Genomic DNA, 24,137 nt, shown 5'->3' on the forward strand with positions numbered 1-24,137 from the left:
ACGCGCGCACCATCCACCAGTCGCTGCTACGCTCTGAAGTGGGGAGTTTTCACAAAATGGTACGAAGACATTTATATTGACCCGGGGACCTATTCCGTGTCGGTTGTTTTGCGCTTTCTACAAGCACAGTATGGATAGTGGGAGTTTGCCATCCACGCTGAAGGTGTGTGTGACCGATATTGCCGCTTTTCGTTCCCCGGTTGACGGGCAAACGATCGGTAAGCACGCTCTGGTAATCAGTTTTCTGAGGGGAGCAAGGAGATTGAGTACTTCATGGCCGCCCTCCGTGCTGCCGTGGGATTTAGCTCTAGTTTTGAGGGCTCTATCTCTACTACCGTTCGAGCCCTTAGCTTTGATTGCGGTTTAGGAGCTTCCCTGAAGTCTGCTTTGCTTCTTGCTCTCACCTCGGCGAAGCGCCTTGGAGACTTTCATGAGTTTTTGGTGAACGATATTGCATCTGTTTCGGACCTGGCGACTGTAATGTCACTCTCCGGCTGAGACCGGGTTTCGTTTCGAAGTCACTCAATACACCGTTTTGTTTCCCTGCCCGCCTTATCTGCTGAGCCGTCAGCCTCGCGTGACGCTAATGCTCAGAGCGCCGGGAGCCTGTTAGGGTTTTACGGATGTATATGGATCGCTCGGCCGCCTTTCGTCAGTTGGACCAGCTGTTCGTGTGCTTGGTGGATGTAATAAGGGACGTGCTGTTTCTAAACAGAGACTTTCTCACTGGATCGTGGACGCTATCGAATGCCAGGGGAAGGATTATCCCCTCAACATCAGAGCTCATTCTGCGAGGACAAAATAAATGCTTCCTCATGGGACTGGTCTAGAGGTATGTCTATCCAGTATTTATGTTTTGCTGCTGGCTGGTCTTACCAGAACACATTCACCAGGTTTTACAAGCTGGATGTACCCTCTGTAGCGTCACATGTACTTTCGGTGAGTTAAGTTTTATTCATTCTGTTTTAACCAGCTATACAGTAGTTACCATGGCTGCTAACTATGTGTTATGGTTATATGGTTTATGCAGTTGTCACCGCAAACGCCGTCGACTCTGTTTAACTCTCATGCTTTGAGTGCTTATTGCGTTGTGTCTGCCCTGGTTAGTGCAGACTTCGATTTATTGCTTGAAGTTATGCAAATTTTGTTAGGGTCGGAGCAGATGTCTCATTGGTCTAGTTCCGCCTATCAGATGCAAGCACTCTTAGCGACACGGCCATTGGCTAGAACTGTCCTGCTTATGTGTGGGGGTGATTGACTCAGGGCTTCAGGGACTTCAGGGCTTATCTTCACTGCTCTCATGGCGGGATTTTATACAGTTCCCATATACATCTTAGCTGACGTAATGTTGAGTTACCGCCTCGAGAGGGAACGTCTCCGGTTACTATCATAACCTCGGTTCCCTGAGAGGCGGGAACGAGACATTACGTTAGCCGCCGTGGTCGCTGTTTGATCAGCTGTGCTAGCGTTCAGTTGTGATTCTGACGTAATTTTCGCGCCTATGCATTTTATACTGCCCGCTGACCTGTCAGTATTTGCATGCTTCGCGTCAACTGTCCAGCTGTCCCCAGCTGGCGTTAGCCAATAAGATTTCAGCGAAAGTGGAGAAGGGAGGAGTTCCCATATACGTCTTAGCTTACGTAATGTCTCGTTCCCGCTTCTCAGGTAACCGAGGTTACGATAGTAACCGGAGACGATTTCTGCACCACCAGCAGATGGTCCCGCACTATAGACTATATAAAAACAGTCCCGCACCAAACTCCCGCCATTGGCGCGGAACAGTTTCAAGATTTCTGATTGGATAACACACGCGGGCGACAGATTTGAGTTGATGTGACAGACGTTTTTCTTTCTTTTTTTCTTTTTCTTTTACTTTATTGTGTTTACAGAGACAATAAAGCAAATAGAGAAAATGTGGATGTCTCAAAACACATTTCAATTATATCGTTCAGGTACCGTAATAGGAACATGTATGCATAGTAGCCTATTTTAACATATTGCTTACAGCAGGTTTTATTATTTTATAGCCGTAATAACCAATAATTACAATAAAACTTTATGATAATCTATGGTTACCATGCTAATATTTTCAAAGGATTTTTTTTCTCAGTTGCTTAAAACAATGTCCAAACAAGAAATGACACCATATTTATGTAAAACATTTCTAAAGAGATAATAATTTACTATGACTAATATAAAACATAAAAAAAACTGATCAAAGATGTTCAGAAGGCACTTTTAGTGCTGAGTGAAATGCAGAGAATGGATAAAATTATTGATTTCTCTATTTATTTCACATTGTGGCAACAGAGCTGTGTTTGTCCGTCTATGTCAGCTTTACATATAAAGCAACAAGTGTCTACACCGCAAACCCCTCAGATGAGGACCATTGATAATGCACTGGTACTTTCGGCCTGGTCCATAATCTGCACCTGACAAGGACATGTAAGTAACCATAATTATAAGTCAAAGTATAAAAATGAGAGCTAGAGCAAGGCCACCATTCATCCAGTGCTGCTTGCTCTCGTAGCTGGAGATCACTTCATGTGCCACACCCTGTAATTGAGGTCTGCAGCTAGAGCCTTCAGACATCACTCAGTCCACTGAGGATTCACCTCTTGTGTACCAAGCCTTAAGACTTAATTTGGGGGCCGGGGGTGGGGGTCTACCTTCTTGAAACTTTTTTTTCTTCTTTTTAATATAAAATATTGTTACTTGGTTTGCGAGTCAGGGTGGACTGAAGGGAAATGTCGCATTACATCCAGAATAAAATGTATTTATATTCTCTACATTTCAATACAATAATTAAACAAAAACAAGAAAAACTTTAAGGAATGCTTCAATGCCGTGTTTTTTTTTATCCTCCTCACTATTGTGATATGGTATGGCAGGCAAAATCAAAGGTCATCAAAGTAACCAACAGGGTCCATCAAGGCCATCATCTCTGGTCTGTACAGGACATCTTTCTATCTGCCCAACATTCTTTTCTTTAAAATTTTTTGCTGTGCTTGAATGGTTTAAAAATATTCTTCACTACTTTATTATATCTTATCCTGTCAGTTTCTTCTTGATACAAACATTACGTATATTACAGTATGTAAAAAGAAATTAAATTGCATCTTTCTTTTGTACATTTTCCTCATGTCATAAGGAAACTACAGGAGGTTGCTGATAGTATTACAGTAGGAAGCTTGTAGAAATGTGGTGTTAAACTGCATGCTTAAGACTTTACTTAATACTTTAATATAATTGTAGAGTAATGCATGAGAAAATACCTGATATCACCAGTTAGAATAATCTGATGGTAAACACACCCAAGGATGAAAATGCCAATCCATTTTATTTGATGTCTATTTTTAAAAGCTCTCATGTTGTCTGTTATGTTTGTCTCTCAGCGATAGCTCCAGGCTGTGATAACTCTTGATTAGATGCTGTAGCATGACAATGGAGGCAGACAGAGTAAATAGCACTTCTGATGCTCAAAGTCTGCGGCATCAGAGACTATCCTGAGGGCTAGTATTGCTTCCACTGCTGTAATCTGAAAGCCTTTAATGCAGTGCTCTAGTGCAAGAACACAGTGGAAATGCAGACAGCTTTATGCAAGGTAAGCATTATTTTAGGAGACATTTGTCGCTCTTTTTTTTTCATCAAAAGCGCTTGTGATTGCTGTAATTGTTTCAGTAAAGGTCCAAATTATGTCATAACGACATTCCAAGCAATTAAGAAGACAGTAAAAATTCTCTTCACTTTTTCTTTTCAAAATATAGACTTTGTGAGACAAATTAACCAAATATAATTTCTAAATATTTAAAATATAAATGTATAACTTAAGAATAAATAACAATGGTAACGACATTAGAATTCTGTTGAGAATTCAATCACTGATACAGCAACTAATGAGTGCTGAAACTGATTATTTTAATTGGTTTTGCACCAAATTTGTAAATGGACATTTAAAATGAAATACCTAAATATTTGGCTTGGTATCATGAGCATGATGAAAATTGAATTGTGTAACAGGGCCACTCAGTGTGCTTAATGTCTGTCTAGACTTCAATATTTAATAGCAATGAGTCTTACACTCAAAATATTAAATGAAACCCTAGAATAATATTAATTGCACATTATTTTCAGTATTGTCAAAGGAATTGAAGCAGTAAAACTACTAGCAGCAGGACACCTGCTACTGCTCATCTGCATGAAACTGGCCTTTTTTAAAGCACGATTCTGAAAAGAAAGGAAGTACCAATTTAGTGGAAAAGCACATTCGTTATTTGGGGAAACCACAGCGGCCTCTATTATAGGTTATGCTTAACTTTAAGCAAGTCTGTGGGTAACTTTTATTTCTGTCAAAGTAAAAAGGCACACCCTTTGTCTTAAGTTTTTAACAAAAATATCCTCTTTGGAATGTACATTTACTTATTATATACTCATGTATAAAATGCACTTTGTATTTGTCATTGGTGCAGACAAACAATGTTTCTCTACATGTGATCCTGTATTTCAGACCCTGTGAAAACATTACAAGTTGGCTCTCATAAGGGTCATGATGTGTCCCCATGTGGGATAATTACTGTGAGAAGGTCACACAAGTTGTTTTATGTATATTAGTCCATACTGATGTACATTAAAGGGATAGTTCACCTTAAAATGAAATTCTCACTTTTTTCTCACTCTCAAGTTGTTACACACCTGTATGAGCTTCTTTCTTCTATTTAAAGTAGGTATTTGAATAATGTTGGTAACAAAAATTTTACTGTTGTCATCGTCTTCTGTAGTATTTTTTTTCCCCTACTAAGAAAGTCTACCGGCAGCTGTGTGATTACCAACATTCTCCAAAATATATTTTATTTACAACAGAAGAAAGAAAAACATAGTTTGAAACAAATTAAGGGTGAGCAAATGATAATAGAATTTTTATTTTTGGGTGAGCTATCCCTTTTGTTGAGTGTGATTGCATGAATTCACTATGCAAAAGTTCTGAATTTAATGTCATTTTAGACTCTTGAGTCGATTCTATCCAGCAATGCTGATCAATAACTTCACCTGAACTGTATAGTGTAACTAACCTAAATGAATGTGAAAATGTCACTGTTGGATTTCAAGCATTTGCCACATAATTGGGTGTATCTAGCATCTCTTTTGGCAAGAACCTTGACCACAATTGGTGGCCTGCTTTGGTCCAAGAAAACATCACATCCAAACACACAAAGCCATGAATTTATGTCTCCAACTCAGACAGAGCTGAAAAAGCAGAAGATCAGGATAATTCCGCTTACCAGTTAGTTGTGCTAGATAGTAAGTAAGGATGCTATCTGAGTAAAACCTGCTATGAAGGTCTTTCTTAAGAGTATTAACTTGCCTCATATCACCTCATATCCTTTTTCAGAGCTGTTCATAACATAAATAGGTCTAAAACAAAATCTTTACTATGGTGTGTTTCTAACATCCATTATTACTGATCACATTTCATAGGATGAACTGGGAGAAGTTTAACCAAAAATGAAAATTCTGTTATCATTTACTCACACTAATGAGGCTTTTCAAAAAATTAAAGTGCATAGAGACTGAGTCATACAAGTTTAAAACAACATGAAATGAGTAAACGATGACAATCACCTATCATTATAGACATCTTATGAACCACCTATAAACAGTTTGGGCAAAAAAAAAAAAAAAGTTCTCCCTTAAAATCTATAAATAATTTCCACAGACACCCAAGTTGAATGTTTAAGTATCTTGGAGAGAAAAGAAAAAAAAAACAAGAAAGAAAAAAAAAAATGATGTGGTCTTGTTCTCCCAGATATAAAAGTAAAAGGTCAGAACAGCCATTATATTTTAGATTTTTCAGATGTAAACCAGATAAATGGAATTGTTCACCTTTTCCAAGCACATCTTACATATTTATATCTAATACCACTGGTGCGCAAACTGATATACAAAGCATCACTCTTCACCTGTTGTGTCAGGTTGTAAAGTATGAGATGAATTACTCACCGGTCTTGACATCCTGGCATGTGATCAATAACACCTGGGCCAAACAGATCCCCAGCCATACAGGTATCCTGAAGCGATGAGCTGCAGTCATCTTCACAACAGGGAGGCGCAGGCCTTGCCCGTGTCTGCCACGAGTGGTAGACTATGAAAAAAATCACAGCTTCACCATACGCTCCACAAGATGCCCACGCTACCCGAGCCTCTGTTCAGATGCTCCCTGAATGAAGACTCCAGGCAGCCTGTTCGCCCCCGCCCTGTGGTTCTCCAGCCTGTCATCTAGCTGAAGCAAAAATAACTCTAGTCTCTAGTCTGCTTTCAGATGATGCACACTTATGAATTGTGAAGCAGAATGCATCATGTATCACAACACTCAGCAGCATCATTCACCAGACAACAATGGCATTAATTATAGGATAACCACACTGTAATTGATTTGAAGTTGTACATAAAACCAAGATTATTTTAGTAGGTTTTACATGAAAGTGTTATTTCTCTCTCTCTCTCTCTCTCTCTCTCTCTCTCTCACACACACACACACGCGCGATGCGACGCAGAAAATTCAGCATTTGAACATTCAATAGCAAATACTTAAACTAATTTTTAAAAAAAACATAATAACAGTAGATAATTCAGAAGCTCCAGATTGTCATAGCAATGTCCTTTATAAAATGCGTTGCTGTTCTGTTGTAAGTAATCTTAAAGATTTCTAAAATGCATCTACTTTTGGAAGGACAAATAAAGTGCTTTTGCTTTCACCTAGATACACACAGCATATCCCTGACATGGCTGCTTCAACACTCACTGCAGTTACTGAAACCACACCTTCTTTCTTTGCATGGACATTTGGGCGGCTTTACGCAAATATTTCAACATAGTGACGTAGTTATGTGGGGGCGTGTTTGAATAAGTGATCTTCATTATGCACCGAGTTTGTAACACTCCAAAGAGAAAGAAAGAATTTAAATTTCATCATATGACCCCTTTAAATATGTTTATTATTTCTCTGGCTAAAGTTGACCTGGTCAAAATTTAACAAGAAATACCTGAAAACTAAAACAAAATAAAGCAAAACAAAGCAAAACTAAAAAAAAAAAAAAAAACTAAGCTAAAAATAAAATAGTAACACTTTTAAAAATAGTAACACTTTTTATTAAATAGTAAAAAAGTTAAATAGTAAAAGTAAAATATTAAAAAAGTAAAATTTTATTAAAAAAGTGCATTAATGCATTAAGGTTTTTATCAATAATTGTTTACATTGGGTATTTAAAATACAATTGTTCATTGTAAGTTCATGTTAACATTAAATAATGCTAACAAATATAACTTTTAATTGTAAAAATGTTTTAGTACATACTTAAATTAACATTAACTAAGAATAAAAATATCTATATTTATTTCATATTGTTAGCTCATATTAACTATAATGCAGTTAACCAATGTTAACAAATGTAACCTTATTGCAATGTGTTACCAATAAAATAAAATGTATGTCATACAATTAATCCCAAATATTATTAATGCAAACTAGGTTGATCTTATTATGCTATTAAAAAAGGTCATCAGATCTGCAGTGCTGTATACATTAAAAACTTAATGTAAACTAGGTAATTACAGAACAATCAAGCTAATTATAAAATAAAATGAAACAATACTTTTGAGCATTAACGGTAATTATACTCACTATAAACTCAATCAAATAAATGTTGGAGTGAATCACACATAACAGATGTGATGGTGTCTGGCCTATTTATTTGAACCCGATAAGACACTACACATATGGCAGAGAACACCCTGATCAGCTTACACGCACTTTATTATTGATGATCTGGTTGGACAAACCCTAGCAGCACTTCTGCTTCTCATTTAGCCTCGAACAAGTAGCGATGTCATCACAGTCAGTACCAACTCAAATTCAAACTACTTTGAATGAACATACACAGTAACAATACTCTCAAGCTTCAGTGATGTTTGCGGCAGCAACCAAGAATTTTGTGAAGCAGGTAGGGGACACTGGACGCCTCGTCCATGTGTCTAGTCTAAGTGAAGCGGACCGATATCAACCACTCAGCCTGGTGACGACGAAGAGGAGACGACACTTCTGGAAGAAGACCAAATATGCCACAACCCCCTTCTCACTAAAAGACATACTCGTGGGAGAGAAAGAGATTACAGCAGGTGAGTTAGGATAAATAATAATTAGAAAAAAAAATATAGAATATAGAAAAGTATAGATGAACAAACACTTGGTTCTCATGCCTTCAATCAAACATACTTGTAGAACTGTACGTGCATGTTCAATTTTTACTTAAAAATGCATGATAACAGCTGTATATACAATTTTTTTAATATATTTTTTTGCAAACATTAGTGTTATGTTATAACACATAATGTTATAAAAATAAACTATTTTTATTATGAATTAAGTACATATTGTAAGTGGTATCAGCAGAGTGTGTCTGTATTTTCCTCTGGTTGACAGGGGTCTCCTCATATCAGCTCCTAAACTATGAAGACAAGTCGGATGTTGCCCTAAATGGGCGTTTGGGCAACCATCTGATCCACGAGGTGGGGGTAAATGTGAGTGGTTCTGACTCTGTGGCGGTGAAGGCCTCGTTTGGAATTGTGACCAAGCATGAGGTGGAGGTTCCTACACTACTGAGGGAACTCAATTCAAGGTAGAGAACACTGTGTACAATTTTTTTTTCTATATTTTTCTTCAAAACTGTCTGAGAACTGGAATTTTTCCAGCAGCACCAGGACTTTTCACTGTTTGTTTCACTCCACTTTTTGCATTTTACAGACAGGTTGCATTAGTGGTGGACGAAGTACAGAAATCAAGTACTTGAATAAAAGTACAGATTCGTATAATAAAATATTACTCCAGTAAAAGTAAAAGTACTGCTTTTTCAATTTTACTCAAGTGAAAGTACAAAAGTACTTAATTTTTTATGTACTTAAGTAAAAAGTACTGAAAGATAAATGTTTGCAATTTTATATAGGCTTCTTAATTTAATTTTATATTAGCACATATTTTTTTTATAATCCTACTGCTCAAAATACCTGGGATTTTTTCCAAAATAACCACTATATGGAGTCAAGATATATGTTTGTTGTTGATATGGACTATTTTGATGAGAGTAATGTTCACTGTGAAGCTTACACTGTGATGTACCTGAGAGAAAGCGGAGTTGACCATCTGATTTTCACCAGTAAGAAAAAAGTATTTGAAAGTTTGTTGTTTTACAGAACATCAGAGTTATATATGACATGATAATAAGGCCTGAAGTTAGGAAGAACGTTTTAAGGAAAATATAATTATATTTTCATAATGATTTTTTCCTTCTCAAACCTTGTCTGTTGTGTAAAAACACCCCTGGCCAAACAGGGTGCATCTCTTCCCACTTTTGCCGCGTTTCCACCGCAGGAACTTTACCCAGGAACTAGGGACTTTGGCCTGGTACTCGGTGTGTTTCCACTGCAGGAACCAGGAACTAAATAAAGTTCCGGGTAAAAAAATGCCCCTCAGAAAGTCCCAGCTGGCGAGGTGGTACTTTTTCAAAGTTCTGGAACTTTCGGGGGCGGGACTTGGCCCCTAAACATCCTGATTGGTTGAGTTCACGCAGCATTGGTTGAGTTCAACCACCATTTATTCGGATCAACATTTTCAAAATATTACTGTTATTGTGTCATGAAATGTAATTTTAAAAGTATTTCAGACGAGAATGTAGTTGTTTAAAACTCAAATCTGTGGTTTATTTATGAAGACAGCGCCTATTTAAAAATGTGTTTCGCCGATCTCAGAGACGGTCAGCTCCACGCGACCAGCGGGAGATCAGTGATCATCTATCCGCCGAGAAGCAGCCTCACCTCGGCTAGACCTTCTGATGTGTGCCGCTGGCTCTGATGTCTCTTTAGTGGTTAAACATAAAATATAATCCAGCTGCGGGGTAAATCTAACAGGTTTTCTTTGGTCTGTATTCAATTTATCTATGTTAAAATGAAAATAAAAAGGCAAATCTATATAATATTTCATTTCATTGTAATGGCTGTATATATACACATATCCCTGAACTAAGTACATTTCTGCAGCTGTTATTATGCTTAAATGAAAACGAAAGGAGGCAGTGGTATTTGATATCCTATTTCGTTTTATTGTAAATATACAGAGAGGAAAATAGCAGTAACTATGGTCAGCTGACTGAAGTTATCAAGTACGCTGCTGTTTGCAGATTTACTGGACTTGCGTCGTCGTGGACATCACACTCCGGAGTCGAATGCACAAAGTCTGAACTACAAAGAATGCACGTCCAAAATCAGCGTACTTTGTATTGAGAAACGCGGTCAGACCTACGTCACCAGTCTATTTGCCTAATCTTCCCGGTACTTTACACCGTGGTAGAAACGCAGAAAGCAACAGGTCTGGGGGGAAAAAATTTCCTGGGAAAAAAGTTCCTTGTACAAATGTTCCGGGTAATTTCGGTGGAAACGCGGCATTTGATAATTACTGTAGTTACCATGTTCTGAACATCACATCCTTTCTTTTCTACCCAGATATAATCTATATATATAGGGATTGAATAAAAATATTTTGACATTATTTATAAAAATTACCTCAAGTTAGCACCAGCAAGCTTGTTAGCTAGACAGTTAGCATCAGCTAACAATATTTACTTATTTTCAGTATGGTTATGAATAAACATTCATGTCTGTCTACTCGTCTAGTTAATCCAAACAATATAACGTTACTGTTGATAAACAATATAAAAACAGATGTCACATAGGACATGGTAGCATTTTAATAAAACTGTTAATATTACGGCAGCGGGGAATTTGAACATGCATTAGTTATTATATTTAATCTGTGTTAGTTTAATGGTTTTTTTTTTTTACCTAAAACACAGAGACGCTGATTGATGTGTCTGCATCGTCTGCATCGTCTGCACTCGAGCATTTCAGTGGGCTTAAATAGATCACTCTTTACAGCGGATTTAGTTCCCAAACAACGAACAATTTTGACCTAAATAGGATTTTCAGCTACAATAATTAATCCTAAATTTCGACATTAACAACTTACTTTTAGCAACATCAGACGAACGCGCGCTCACAAGATCTCCCAGTTCTTACTTCTGTAGACTCGCACTAAACGGTTCATTTGAATCAGTGAGTGGTCGACTCCAGAACAGCTGTAATCGGATAATTCTAATTCGTAAACGAATCCTTTGGTGCGATTTGCGATCTGATTTAAAAGTTTATTTTGAAAAGACTCAGTTCGTTCATGATGAATCAGACACCGCTTCTGCGTGTCGGAGCACGTGATATATTATAGGGAGTAACGATATGTTATATGAAATGTAGTGAAGTAAAAAGTACGATCTTATGCTTTGGAATGTAGTGAAGTAAAAGTAAAAGTTACTCAAAATAAAACTACTTCAGTAAAGTACAGATACTTGAAAAATGTACTTAAATACAGTAACGAAGTAAATCTACTCCGTTACTGTCCACCACTGAGAACAGAAGGTTCTGTAGGTGACTGTATTTAAGAGATTGATGAATAGAGATTTCTCTAAACAGAGCCCAAGAAATAGCCATGCCTCTAGTAGAGTGTGCTCGTGGTCCTATTGGGGGCTCCAAATTCGAATTATTGTAACATAATACGAGAGCCACCACCACCCAATGAGAAAGGTGTTGATGGGAGATCTGTACAGAGTCCTCTTCCTCTGTAAGATTCAGCCCAAGAGACAAACAGCTGATTGCTCTTACGAAGTGTATGTGTTCTCTGAACATACATATGCAGAGTACGAACAGGACATAAACTGTGTAACCTCTCCTCCTCTGGGGATGCAAAGGGTGGTGGATCAAAAGTTAGCAGGTCCACTGATTGAACTTCACCAGCGTGATCAAACACTTTGTGTATGAACACCGGGTTAGCTCTAAAAGTGACTTTTAGCGAACAACATACATGAGGAGTGAACTGCTAAAGCATGAAGTTTACTCATCCTTTTTGCTGAAATGAGATCGAGTAACAGAGCCATCTTTAGAGCTAGTAGCTTCAAGGCAATTTTACCAATGGGCTCAAAAGGGGCTTTTGAGAGCGCGTTCAGAACCAGGTACCAGGACGGGACCAGTGACTTCAACACTGGGTGTAAGCGACGTGCACCTCTCATAGATTGACAGACGAGAGGGTGCTGGCCAATAGTACCCGAGTTAATACTCACATGACATGCCGAGATAGCGGACAGATAAACCTTAACCGTAGAAAAGGCTCTGCCCTTATCTAGAAGGTCCTGTAAAAAAACAGCACATCCGAAACTGAACACAGGAAAGGAACTATGTTCCTATCTGCCCACCAACCCTCCATTTGAGATTATATAAAGAGCGAGTTGAGGCAGCCCTCGCGTTCTGAATTGTCTCAATCACTTTCGGAGGTAACCCAGCTGCATTCCGATTTAGCCTCTCATGGGCCAGGCACAGAGAGCTGGTTTCTGAGGGGAGGGATGAAATATATCCCCCCGTGCTTGTGAGAGGAGATCCCTGCGTGCTGGTAACGGCCATGGCTGGTCGTAGAGCAGTTGCGCTATCTTCACAACCCAAAGTCTCCCCGGCCTGTATGGTGCGATCAGAATCATTACATGCTTTCGTTCCCGAACCCTTCGTAGTGTCAGCTCGATCAGGCTCAGCGGAGGGAAAGCGTAAAGTAACACGTCTGGCCTCTCGTGGACTAGAGCATCCACACCCAACGATGCATCGTTGCCCACCAGAGAGAAGAGCAGGGGTCATTGCGCATCTTCGCGCGATGCAAAGAGATCTACGGCGGCCTGGCCGAATCTCTGCCACACCATGAGCATAACTATCTTTTCTCAGGAAAGGATGTCCCCTGGGTCCTGTACTATTGAGAAAAGTGGTGACAACAGATGCATCTCTCACGGGCTGGGGGGCATTGTTCGAGGGCAGAACAGTGAGGGGAGTTTGGTCTTCGGCACTGAGAGAGAAGCACATACATTTTCTAGAACTAATGACAGTGTTACTAGTTCTGAGACATTTTGTGCATTTTCTCAAGAATCATCATGTATTGGTCAGGACAGACAATACAACGGTGATAGCCTATATAAACAGACAGGGAGAAGTGCGTTCTCACAAGCTTCACTTGTTGGCAATCCAATGACAGAGAGTACTCGTGCATTCTGGTAAAACACTAACTCTGTGGCTGAGACGGCTCGTGGGGCAAATGCCCTGTGACGCTGTCCAGTTCTGAAAATCCTTCATTCTCAGCAGTCCCAGGGGAACCACTGACACTGTTGAGGCCATCAGACCCAGTAGACGAAGACATAGACTCCAAAAGAGACTAAACTCCCTCGTTGAAAGAGGGAGAGGCAGGTGAGAAATGTTTTGATGCGTTCTTCTGATAGGAACGCTCGAAACCTCACTGAATTCAACCTGAGACCCCAGTAGACTATTTCCTGTGAAGGAATTAGACAACTCTTCATTTGGTTTATCTTGAAACCTAATCTCTCTCTGCTTGATGCGGAGACGGTGTGCAGATGAGCAGATTGTCCAGATATTATGAAACACTGACTCCTCCGTTCCTTAACTGTGTCAGAGCCACTTCCACACATTTTGGCACCCTGGGTGCCAAAGCCATGCCAAAGGGGATCCTCATACACTCGTATGCTGTGCCCTGATAAGCGAACCTCAGATATTTCATATGAGCAGGAAAAATATCTATGTGAAAATATGCATCCTGGAGGTCCACTGAGGTGAACCAATACCCTTGATGAATACTTTGACACAAAGTTCTGAGTGAAAGCATTTTGAATTTGTATTTTCTGAGGGGTTTGCTGAGGACCCTTAAATCTAAAATGGGACAGAGACCTTCCCCTCGTTTGGGAATCACAAAATAATGGGAGTAGAAGCCCGTCTGGCTTTCCTCTGTTGGAATCATTGTTATCACTCATTTTCTCATTAAAGAGGATATTTCTTCCTCTAAAACCTGAGCTGCTTCCCTTGGGCCACTGAAATTACCACTCCATTGAACACAGGAGGTTTTACAGCGAATTGAAGTCTGTATCCTCTGTCTATTGTGGTTAAAACCCAGGGATGAACTGCAATGCGTGCCAGTTCTCTGTTTGAGTAGCGAGTGTGCCCTTACAAGCTTCGGTCTAGTGGCGAAGGGGGGGGAATAATGCTCTGTTGAAGGAGTTATATTCATAATTTTTTGTGATTGTTTTACTTTTTTGTGATATCTTTTTATATGTATCCTGCTCTGTGCCCCCAGCCCTTGGCTTGGATGCAACAGAGAAAACTTTATTTGTGATGGGATCCTTATGTCTTTCATCCCCCAGAACAAACCTCGTAAGTGGATGGAGAGACAATTCTTTGGGGGGCGCCAAGGCAAAAATGGGCCATTTTCCCACGAACACTGGACTTTGAACTGCCCACACGAACACTTTGTACACTTAAATTCCTTCTCCGTTTACCCGTGGGAGGGAGAAAGGAATCGTTTTGAAGGGATGGGACAGAGAAACCCGGAGTGCTGTCTCCAAACCCTTTTTGTTGCCAAACTGATGTCTCAGGTCGACCGCCTCTTTCTGTTCCCTTGAGGGGGGGCCGACTGGTGTTTTACTGCTGCGGCTGCGAATTATTGTTTCGGTTTTATGAAAGCAGGCTTTGACTGAGGGCCGCGCTTCCCGGCTGTTGTGGCGGAGCAGGACGGAAGGTTGACCTCCTCTACCTGAAGGGCTGAAATTCGGACGGCTTGGGTGATAAGGACGAGCTGCCGGCTTTCTGGGGAGACAGACCTTGAATCTTCTCCCTCTTTTTTCCACAGGTCACATTGCTGACACATAGCTGTTACCGTCGTGCCGAACATGGCCTTTGGATCGATAGGGCCATCCAAAAACTCCACTTTTTCTTTGTCAGAGAGGCCTGACAAACCCAGCCATAGTGATCTCTCTCCCACAACCGCTAAGCCCATACCCCGAACACAGCTTTGAACTGCTCCGCGGGACGTGCACAGGTTTAAATCTGCAATGATGCATATCTCCTCCCAGAGCGCTGGGTTGGGAGAACCGGAGTCCAGCTGATGCCCCATCTCCGCTAATAACTCCGCTTGATAGGCTGTAAGGAGGGACGTCGCATTCAAAGTACATACGGCCAGTGCAGAAGATTTATAAATCTTTTGAAAAACGGAGCCGGCAAAGCACTCTGTTTTCCCTGGCAATGAGGCCCCAGTTGAAGAGATCACTGCCCTGTGGCTCGGCTTCAAATGATTCGCCACAGATGATTCTACAGGGCCTCCCTGTCATCTGCCATCCCCAAATCCTCCATTCCCTGGACATCTAGCCTGGAGAAGCCCTTAACAGGTACTCGGTGGGAAAAAGGCTTATCCCAAAACCTCTTCATTTCAGCCACACAAGCCAGGACGACTGGAATAAACTGCCTCACTGGAGGGAGACGTGACGGAAGTCTCTTTCCGCTCCTTTGTCTGCTGATTGGGATGGCCAGTCGATCGACAGTCTAGCCTTGGCCCTGTGACAGACCTCGAGAAGATCTGTATCCGTCTGCATCTGGGAGGGTGAGCTCTCATCCTGTGCACTCGGTGGCGCGACTGCATCGGGGGAAGAATAGCATCTTCAACATCATCATCATCATCCTCGTCCTCGATGATGGCCGATAACACTTCATCGTCATCTTCCTCTCCCACTAACAGATCTTCAAACAGCGGGGGAAGGACGGGTGACACCTTCTCCATTATCTCACCCCAGGAGCTGGAGGCCTGTGGACAATCCATCATTTCCACTCTGGGTTGAGCAGAGAGGCATGGGTCTGACTTCCCAGCTACTGCAACGCTAAGCTTTCACTCTCGGGTTTTGACCGAGAACGTCGCACAGTGGGGACAGCCCTCGGGGTTGGACAACGCTGCCTGAGCATGTTTAGCACCCAAGCAGGAGATGCAGAGACTGTGTGAATCTTTTGCAGAAATCCACATTCCACACGCACACTGATGAGGAGGACGGTCCTTTCCTCCGGGGCTCTCCGGCTCTTTTGCAGTGGCCATGAAGCCTGCACTCTCTTCGTACGGTAAGCCCACCACAACGTGACAACTAGTACGGAGCTGTGCTGCGACAGAGAGCTCTTTTTCCTACTTTTTGGTGCGTGGTGACAGCGCCCAAAACTTGGGAAAAGAAAAACAAAAACTTCAAGTAGAAAACTCGCCTTAACAAGTTAGTTATCTTTGCAAGTCACTCGACAAATGTTAAGAATCTACTGCATTTGGGATGTTACCTTGCGGCTCCGTTGATAAACTGTTTAGCAATTATTCCCAAAGTCTGCTGAGGACAGCTTCCGAAACCTTCACAGGGAAGAGAGCGAGAATGACGAAATGGCAGGTAGCTGCGGTTTATATACATATATATAGGTAGGACTCCCTGATCACTGCAGCGATTGGTCTTGCCATGGTTGGCAGACGTGGTGTTATTGGTGCTTCCACGATCGGCCACGCCCTGAGGCAGTCCCATAGTGAGATACTGAACGAATGTTAGAAAGAGAACTTTGTGTTCACTCGCAAAAACTTTGGGTTTGCTTGCTTAAATTTTACATTCCTTTGATTCCCAATAAGTTTTTGCATTCATACACAAAAATTTTGTGGGGTGCGGGGGGGGCCCTCTAGGGGTCAGCCAGCTGTTTTTTTCATTGTTTTTGTTTTCCATATATATATATATATATATATATATATATATATATATATATATATATATATATATACAGAAACTGAATTAAAATGTGTTTGATTTAAGCCTACATTTCAAAATTTTGTGTCATAAAATTATTTCGCGCATACAGCTCAACTAACGCGATCGTTAGAAAGGTGTTTATACAACAATAAACTTCCACTTGCATGTTCCAAAATGTTGTGAAAATAGAACCGCTCGCCCTCGTTCATTTCAGGGGTTCTATTTAATTACCATTTGTGCATTTCATTCATTGTGCCTTGACACCAGTTCAAAACTGAGTCCCAAAAGTCTGCGTAAGAAGCATAACATGTACAGACTCCATGTAGGCCTATGATTCGCTCTTTTGTTTTTCTGTTTTCTTTCAGGATAAAAAATACAACAAATGAAAGCATTTATCTGTATTTCCGACTGATGAGAAGTATGTATATAGTACATTCATAAATCAGTCAATTTTGTATTTTATTTTGAGATATTTTATTCTAATGCGATCAGTGACTCAAGCACTGATGGACCAAAGAGCACGCATTTCGACATTTGCAGTAAAAACTTAACATTTAGGTAGCAAAATATTTTTTTGTAATTCTGTCAATTACACTAAGGTTATTACATTGTCTGCTATATATTTGCTTCTTATTTATTAAATACGGGCAATTGATTGATAAAACATTGATCAAAATTAAGATACAATTTATACAAAATGAATATCTTTTAAAAAGAGTTTTCTATAAAACAAAACTTAATGAAGTCGTCAAAATCATGTTTTACCAAAAACAGTGCCGTTGCTAGGAGGGCCCAGCGCCTCTGCCTCGCGAGTGGATGATAGCCCTGAAGATGCCTAGCAATGATATACCTTTAGTGGTAGTATACCTTTAGTTAAGTTATACCTTAAGAGTCTTCGTAGCGTTCTAAGAGACAATGTTATCGGGAAACGCAACCCAGGTATGATGCGTTTCATGCGTAATGGAGATTCCAAAGCGCTCTTCTTTGGTCAGAACCATGGAGAGCGATCGCGGATAGGTCTGTCCTAATTCACAGAAACTTTTAACAGTGCAACAAAATATTTAAAGCAAGCTATTAAAATCTATATTATGTATATGTACAGATAATATAACAGTAGGCTATATTAGTCAATATTTTTTTATTAGGTTAAGCAGTGATTGGATAACGATTGGTCCCACCCACAATTGGTCTGGCCCATCCAAAACTGGAATCCTGGCACCGTGCCTGGGCCACACCAAAGTCCTTTAGGCAAGCCACTTAACTGCCATCTTGGCAACGCCTCCGGGCAGCTATTTCGGACTAACAAGACCAGGCTCCTATCTAAATGAATGGGCAGAGAGTCAGAACTGCACTTTCACTGGTCACCTGGACATAAAAACTGCATGTATAGAAACAGGAGTAAAATATGATAAAAAATCGCTGAAAAATTTTCATGACTTTGCCCAAAAATTTATACTTTTACTATGCATGCGCAAGGGTTCACGACACCAACTTCATTTACGTCTATATCCAGAATGCCGGTGTTGGGCCAAGCACTGAAACAAATGCTCAATGTCATTTGTTTTATTAGTGTACAGTACAATATTTTGAATTATTCTTTTCTTGTGTCTTGTTCTTCTTGTGCGTCAGTGGAACCAGACGATAGGCTTAAATGTTTCCCGGCTCGACTGTTAAAAGCAGATGATTGGCTTTCCAGCGGAAGGGGGGGGACATGTGCATACAACCGCCATCTTTGACGTTACAGGTTTTCCTTATATAGTTGTATTGAGGATTGAGGAAGTGGCATGTGTCTTATAAATTGTCTCTGGCCACACTGAGCTGTGCGTAACGCCCACAGGCGTGAAGTGAATGACACAGAGGCTGTCCTGTACTGTCTGAAATGGTTAACTCTGTGGCGATGCATGTGCAAAACAGATTTAACTAATCATAAAGTCAATCAGGATTCATAACACAGCCTACTATAGGTCTACACTAACACCCCCCCTCCCCCAAGAATCCCGCCTCCCCTCTCACAATATGTTCCCACGTCCCTGACTGAATTATCTCGTTCTTTTTCTCACAAATCTTTCCATCTATTCTCCTCTCACTTCTTTTTCTATCAGGAAAGTAGATCTGGATCACTGTTTGATCCGTCAGTCCAAAGAGAGTAGGCGGACTGTCCTGTGTGTTGTCATGGAGAGCATCCGCACCACACGACAGTGTTCACTCACCGTCCACGCTGGAGTGCGAGGAACTACCATGAGGGTAAATAAATGCAAGTGTGTGTGTGTGTGTCATTTCAGGTGACTACCTCTGGAAGCTCATCAAGAGAATGCCAAGAGTGTGCAAAGCAGTAATCAAAACAAAAGGTGGCTACTTTGAAGAACCTAGAATATGACATATTTTCAGTTGTTTCACACTTTTTTGTTATGTATATATGTATATCATTCCACGTGTGTTAATTCATAGTTTTGATGCCTTCAGTGTGAAAATACAATTTTCATAGTCATGAAAATAAAAAAAGCTCTTTGAATGAGAAGGTGTGTCCAAACATTTGGCCTGTACTGTATATATATATATATATATATATATACATATATATATACAGTATATCTGATATATTCTCTGATACTCTTTATCATCCCACACAGTTCCAGATAGATGATGGTCGAAACCCTAAAGGTCGAGATAAAGCCATTGTAATTCCAGCTCACACGACCATAGCATTCAGTTTGCTAGAGCTTTATGTGCGTCTTGATGGACGTCTCGGTAAGCCTCCAATAATACAGTATTCTGTCATGGGCTCAGAAATATATATATAGAAGAGTTCATTTATTTCATTAATTTAATTCAAATTGTGAAACTTGTGTATTAAATAAATTCAACGCACAAAGATTGAAGTAGTTTAAGTCTTTGGTTATTTTAATTGTGATGATTTTGGCTCACATTTAACAAAAACAGACCAATTCACTATCTCACCAAAAAAGAATATGGTGACATGCCAATCAGCTAATCAACTCAAAACACCTGCAAAGGTTTCCTGAGCCTTCAAAATGGTCTCTCGGTTTGGTTCACTAGGCTACACATGGGGAAGGCTGCTGATTTGACAGTTGTCCAGAAGACCATTATTGACACCCTTCACAAGGAGGGTAAGCCACAAACATTCATTTCCAAAGAAGCTGGCTGTTCACAGAGTGCTGTATCCAAGCATGTTAACAAAAAGTTGAGTGGAAGGGAAAAGTGTGGAAGAAAAAGATGCACAACCAACCGAGAGAACCGGAGCCTTATGAGGATTGTCAAGCAAAACTGATTTAAGAATTTGAGTGAACTTTACAAGGAATGGAATGAGGCTGGGGTCAAGGCATACAGACGTGTCAAGGAATTTGGCTACAGTTGTCGTATTCCTCTTGTTAAGCCACTCCTGAACCACAGACAAAGTCAGAGGCGTCTTACCTGGGCTAAGGAGAAGAAGAACTGGACTGTTGCCCAGGTCCAAAGCCCTCCTTCAGATGAGAGCAAGTTTTGTATATCTTTTGGAAACCAAGGTCCTAGAGTCTGGATGAAGGGTGGAGAAGCTCATAGCCCAAGTTGCTTGAAGTCCAGTGTTAAGTTTCCAGAGTCTGTGATCATTTGAGGTGCAATGTCATCTGCTGGTGTTGGTCCATTGTGTTTTTTGAAAACCAAAGTCACTGCACCCGTTTACCAAGAAATTTAGGAGCACTTCATGCTTCCTTCTGCTGACCAGCTTTTTGAAGATGCTGATTTTATTTTCCAGCAGGATTTGGCACCTGCCCACACTGCCAAAAGTGGGTTAAATGACTATGCTGTTGGTGTGCTTGACTGGCCAGCAAACTCACCAGACCTGAACCCCATAGAGAACCAATGGGGTATTGTCAAGAGGAAAATGAGAAACAAGAGACTAAAAAATGCATATGAACTAAAGGCCACTGTCAAAGAAACCTGGGCTTCCATACCACCTCAGCAGTGCCACAAACTGATCTCCTCCATGCCAGGCCGAATTGAGGCAGTAATTAAAGCAAAACAAGCCCCTACCAAGTATTGAGTAAATTAACATACTTTCCAGAAGGCCAAAAATTCACTAAAAAGTTTTTTTTTTCTATTCTAATTCTATTCTAAGTATTCTAATTTGTTGAGATGGTGGGTTAAATGTGAGCCAAAATCAACACAATTAAAAGAACAGTCTGTGTGCATTGAATTTATTTAATACACAAGTTTCATAAATTGAGTTGAATTACTGAAACAAATGAACTTTTCCACATTATTATTTATTTAGATGCACCACTATGTATATATATAGATATATATACACATATATGTATATATATATATATATATATATATATATATATATGTGTGTGTGTGTGTGTGTGTGTGTGTATATATATATTTTTTTTTTTTTTTTTTTTTTTTTTAAGAAATGTATATTTTTCAGCGTTGGATACAATAAATTGATCAAAAGTAACAGTAAAGACATTTATAATGTTACAAAAATTTCTATTTCAAAAATAAATGCTGTTCTTTTGAACTTTTTATTCATCAAAGAATAAAAAAAAATGCGTATTGCCGCTTCCACGAACATATTAAGCAGCACAATGGTTTTTAGCATTATTAATGTTTCTTGAACACCAAATCAACATATTAAAGGGATTTCTGAAGGATCATGTTACACTGAAGACAGGAGTAATGGCTGCTGAAAATTCTGCGTTATTACAGAAATAAATTACATTTGGAAATATATTAAAATTGAAATTTTAAACTTTAAATCAAATTTTAAATCAAACTCAATCAGAAGAGCCACACAGGAACAAATAAATATAGACCTTTTTTTCTTCAAGTCAGAATTTAAGCACTTTTTGATCCTGCATTTCTGGATGGAGAGAGGAATATTGCAGAAATTAACCACTGAAATGTCCGTTTGGCACTACTTCACTGTTCCACATTTCCAGTTCAGTATGAACATCTAATACAGCCATTGGGATTATGAATATTTCATTCAGAACCTAAAAAAAGACCAATGCATCCCCCTCCCTGTCACCCAACTCTGGTTTTACTTTAAGCTCTTTTGCTTTCCTACACAGACAACTATAAAACAAGCATGTCAGATGCTCCAGAAACAGGTGTGAAGCCATAACATTCAACATATTTTAATGGCTTTAAAATATGAGATGTTCTCGGATCAAGGCACTTGGAGGCCAGGATTATTTAGACAGAGAAGAAACAAGCGACCCACTGAATACTGTTGCTTTTAGTGCAAGTATACCATCATTGCCATGCACATCAAACCTCACCATTGATGCTCTGAGACTAATGGGTAACATTGGAGGTTTTAAAACGCACAAGTCTTGACATATAAGCTGACATCACTGCATCTCATTCAAACAAAATAAATATGTATATTATTCCTTATTAATGCATTTAAGAAATGTATATTTTTCAGCGTTGGATACAATAAATTGATCAAAAGTAACAGTAAAGACATTTATAATGTTACAAAAATTTCTATTTCAAAAATAAATGCTGTTCTTTTGAACTTTTTATTCATCAAAGAATACAAAAAAATGCGTATTGCTGCTTCCACGAACATATTAAGCAGCACAATGGTTTTTAGCATTATTAATGTTTCTTGAACACCAAATCAACATATTAAAGGGATTTCTGAAGGATCATGTTACACTGAAGACAGGAGTAATGGCTGCTGAAAATTCTGCGTTATTACAGAAATAAATTACATTTGGAAATATATTCAAATTGATTATTTTAAAATAATGAATAATAATAATAATTTCACAATATTAGTTTTTTTTTATCAAATAAATGCAGCCTTGGTAAGCATAAGATCCTTTTTTAAAATATATAAAAAAATCATTAACTCCACACTTCTAACAGTATAGCCTATATATCTATATCTATGGTGTTATATATGGAGCCAATTTTTTTAAGATTTGAAAATGTTTACTGTTTTATCTAATGACCTTTGGTTGAACTTTGGTCAGACATATGTGTGGCACCAGAGTCAGTAGGAGGGTTTGAGAGGGAACAGATCCGTGAGCAGCTTGGGGGATTCATTGGCCGTTTTTCCTTTGGAAGACTCAGGAGATTCCTGTCGGGAATCATCTATGGAAATCCTTTCAGAGCAGGTGATTTAAATTCTGTTGTCATCGCTGTATCTGCAATATTTAAAATGATCTTGAAGAAATATTCCAAATATGACTTGACATGTCACTCTGTGCTTGCTGTAGATGACAGGACATTTGAAGAGCTCACTCACTCGGATATGTACATGAATGATGTTGTGACGGACTACTATGAGAAGGCTGCCAGCATGACTGACCTGTCCACAGCCTACCTGCGAGATGAAAAGCATGCACGTGTAAATCTGCTCAACCATAACATACCTAAAGGACCGTGTGCTTTGTGTGGCATGGGCCACCAGAAGCGTGAGACTGTCTATGGCTGCCTGGAATGCTCTTCAGGGGGAAACAAATATGTCCGTCTCCATGCTGTTCCATGTTTTGACCTCTGGCATAAAACTATGAGGTGAGGAATGGCCTGGAGGAACTCTCAGGGTGATTTTCGTGCAAATGTTGTGCAATATGACCGCAATATGTAAAACCCTCCGCTTTCATTTTGGCAAACACACATTTTTATGAAAGAAAGAATCTTCTCTGCTCATTCAAAAACATAATAAAAAAATCTAAATAATTCCCAACTTTTTATTGGTGTACACATTGAGACTCTCTTAATTGGTGCTAATTGTGTATTGCCCTGTTTACATATTTGTACATAATGTTCATTTATATCAGTTTTAAGATTGTGTTTCTTACCTATCCAGATACAAATGGACAAAATAACATACATTAGGGCAAAAAGCTAGAGCAGATATTTATTTCATCATGTGAAGACCAGCTGATGTTTACGAACACACTGTGCAGTCTGAATAATTCAGGCCTATCAATAAATTAGCCTGTAGATCACATGATGGCAGAGCAGGAAGTGCTCCGCTGACTGATGTCTCCTGTGAACAGTACACCATGGAACTGTTTCCAGACAATGTGTGAACCGAAGGCCAGCATAGTGCAAGGTTACATTTGTATGCTTATTTGACACCTGTTGGCCCCAGTGCATTCAGAATAGTGAATGGATAATGAATGGAAAAAAATATATCTTAAACTGTTGATGTGTAGCATGGAATGTCAAGAGCTTGAATGACAAATATTTGAATGTCAAGAGCAAAAATTTAAAGATTTGCCTTCACAAATTCATGGACTGACTTAAATATTTTCCCATGATTATAAATTAAAAAAATATCCATTTTAAAGTTTTGAATATTACAGCAATTTAATTTACAGTATAATTTAGGGCTAGTAAGATTTTTTTTAATGTTTTTGGAAGATTTGACCAAATTCAGTA

The 24,137-nt window shown here is 39.4% G+C and overlaps 1 protein-coding gene across 2 annotated transcripts; it reads left to right on the forward strand.

Moving 5' to 3' along the window:
- Positions 1-7,961: 7,961 nt before the first annotated feature.
- Positions 7,962-23,741, forward strand: LOC132151357 (pejvakin-like). 2 transcript variants are annotated; one of them, XM_059559456.1, is made up of 6 exons: positions 7,962-8,172; positions 8,477-8,672; positions 18,830-18,971; positions 19,358-19,475; positions 22,721-22,864; positions 22,967-23,741. In XM_059559456.1, the coding sequence occupies exons 1-6, from the start codon at positions 7,962-7,964 to the stop codon at positions 23,266-23,268; spliced, it is 1,113 nt and encodes a 370-aa protein (XP_059415439.1). In that variant the 3' UTR covers positions 23,269-23,741. The 2 variants fall into 2 exon arrangements, with proteins under 2 accessions (XP_059415439.1, XP_059415440.1); XM_059559457.1 differs by lacking the exon at positions 22,721-22,864.
- The last annotated feature ends 396 nt before the right edge of the window (positions 23,742-24,137 follow it).

Source organism: Carassius carassius, chromosome 10, assembly GCF_963082965.1.
Source record: "Carassius carassius chromosome 10, fCarCar2.1, whole genome shotgun sequence".
In the NCBI taxonomy this organism is placed as follows: Eukaryota; Metazoa; Chordata; class Actinopteri; order Cypriniformes; family Cyprinidae; genus Carassius; species Carassius carassius.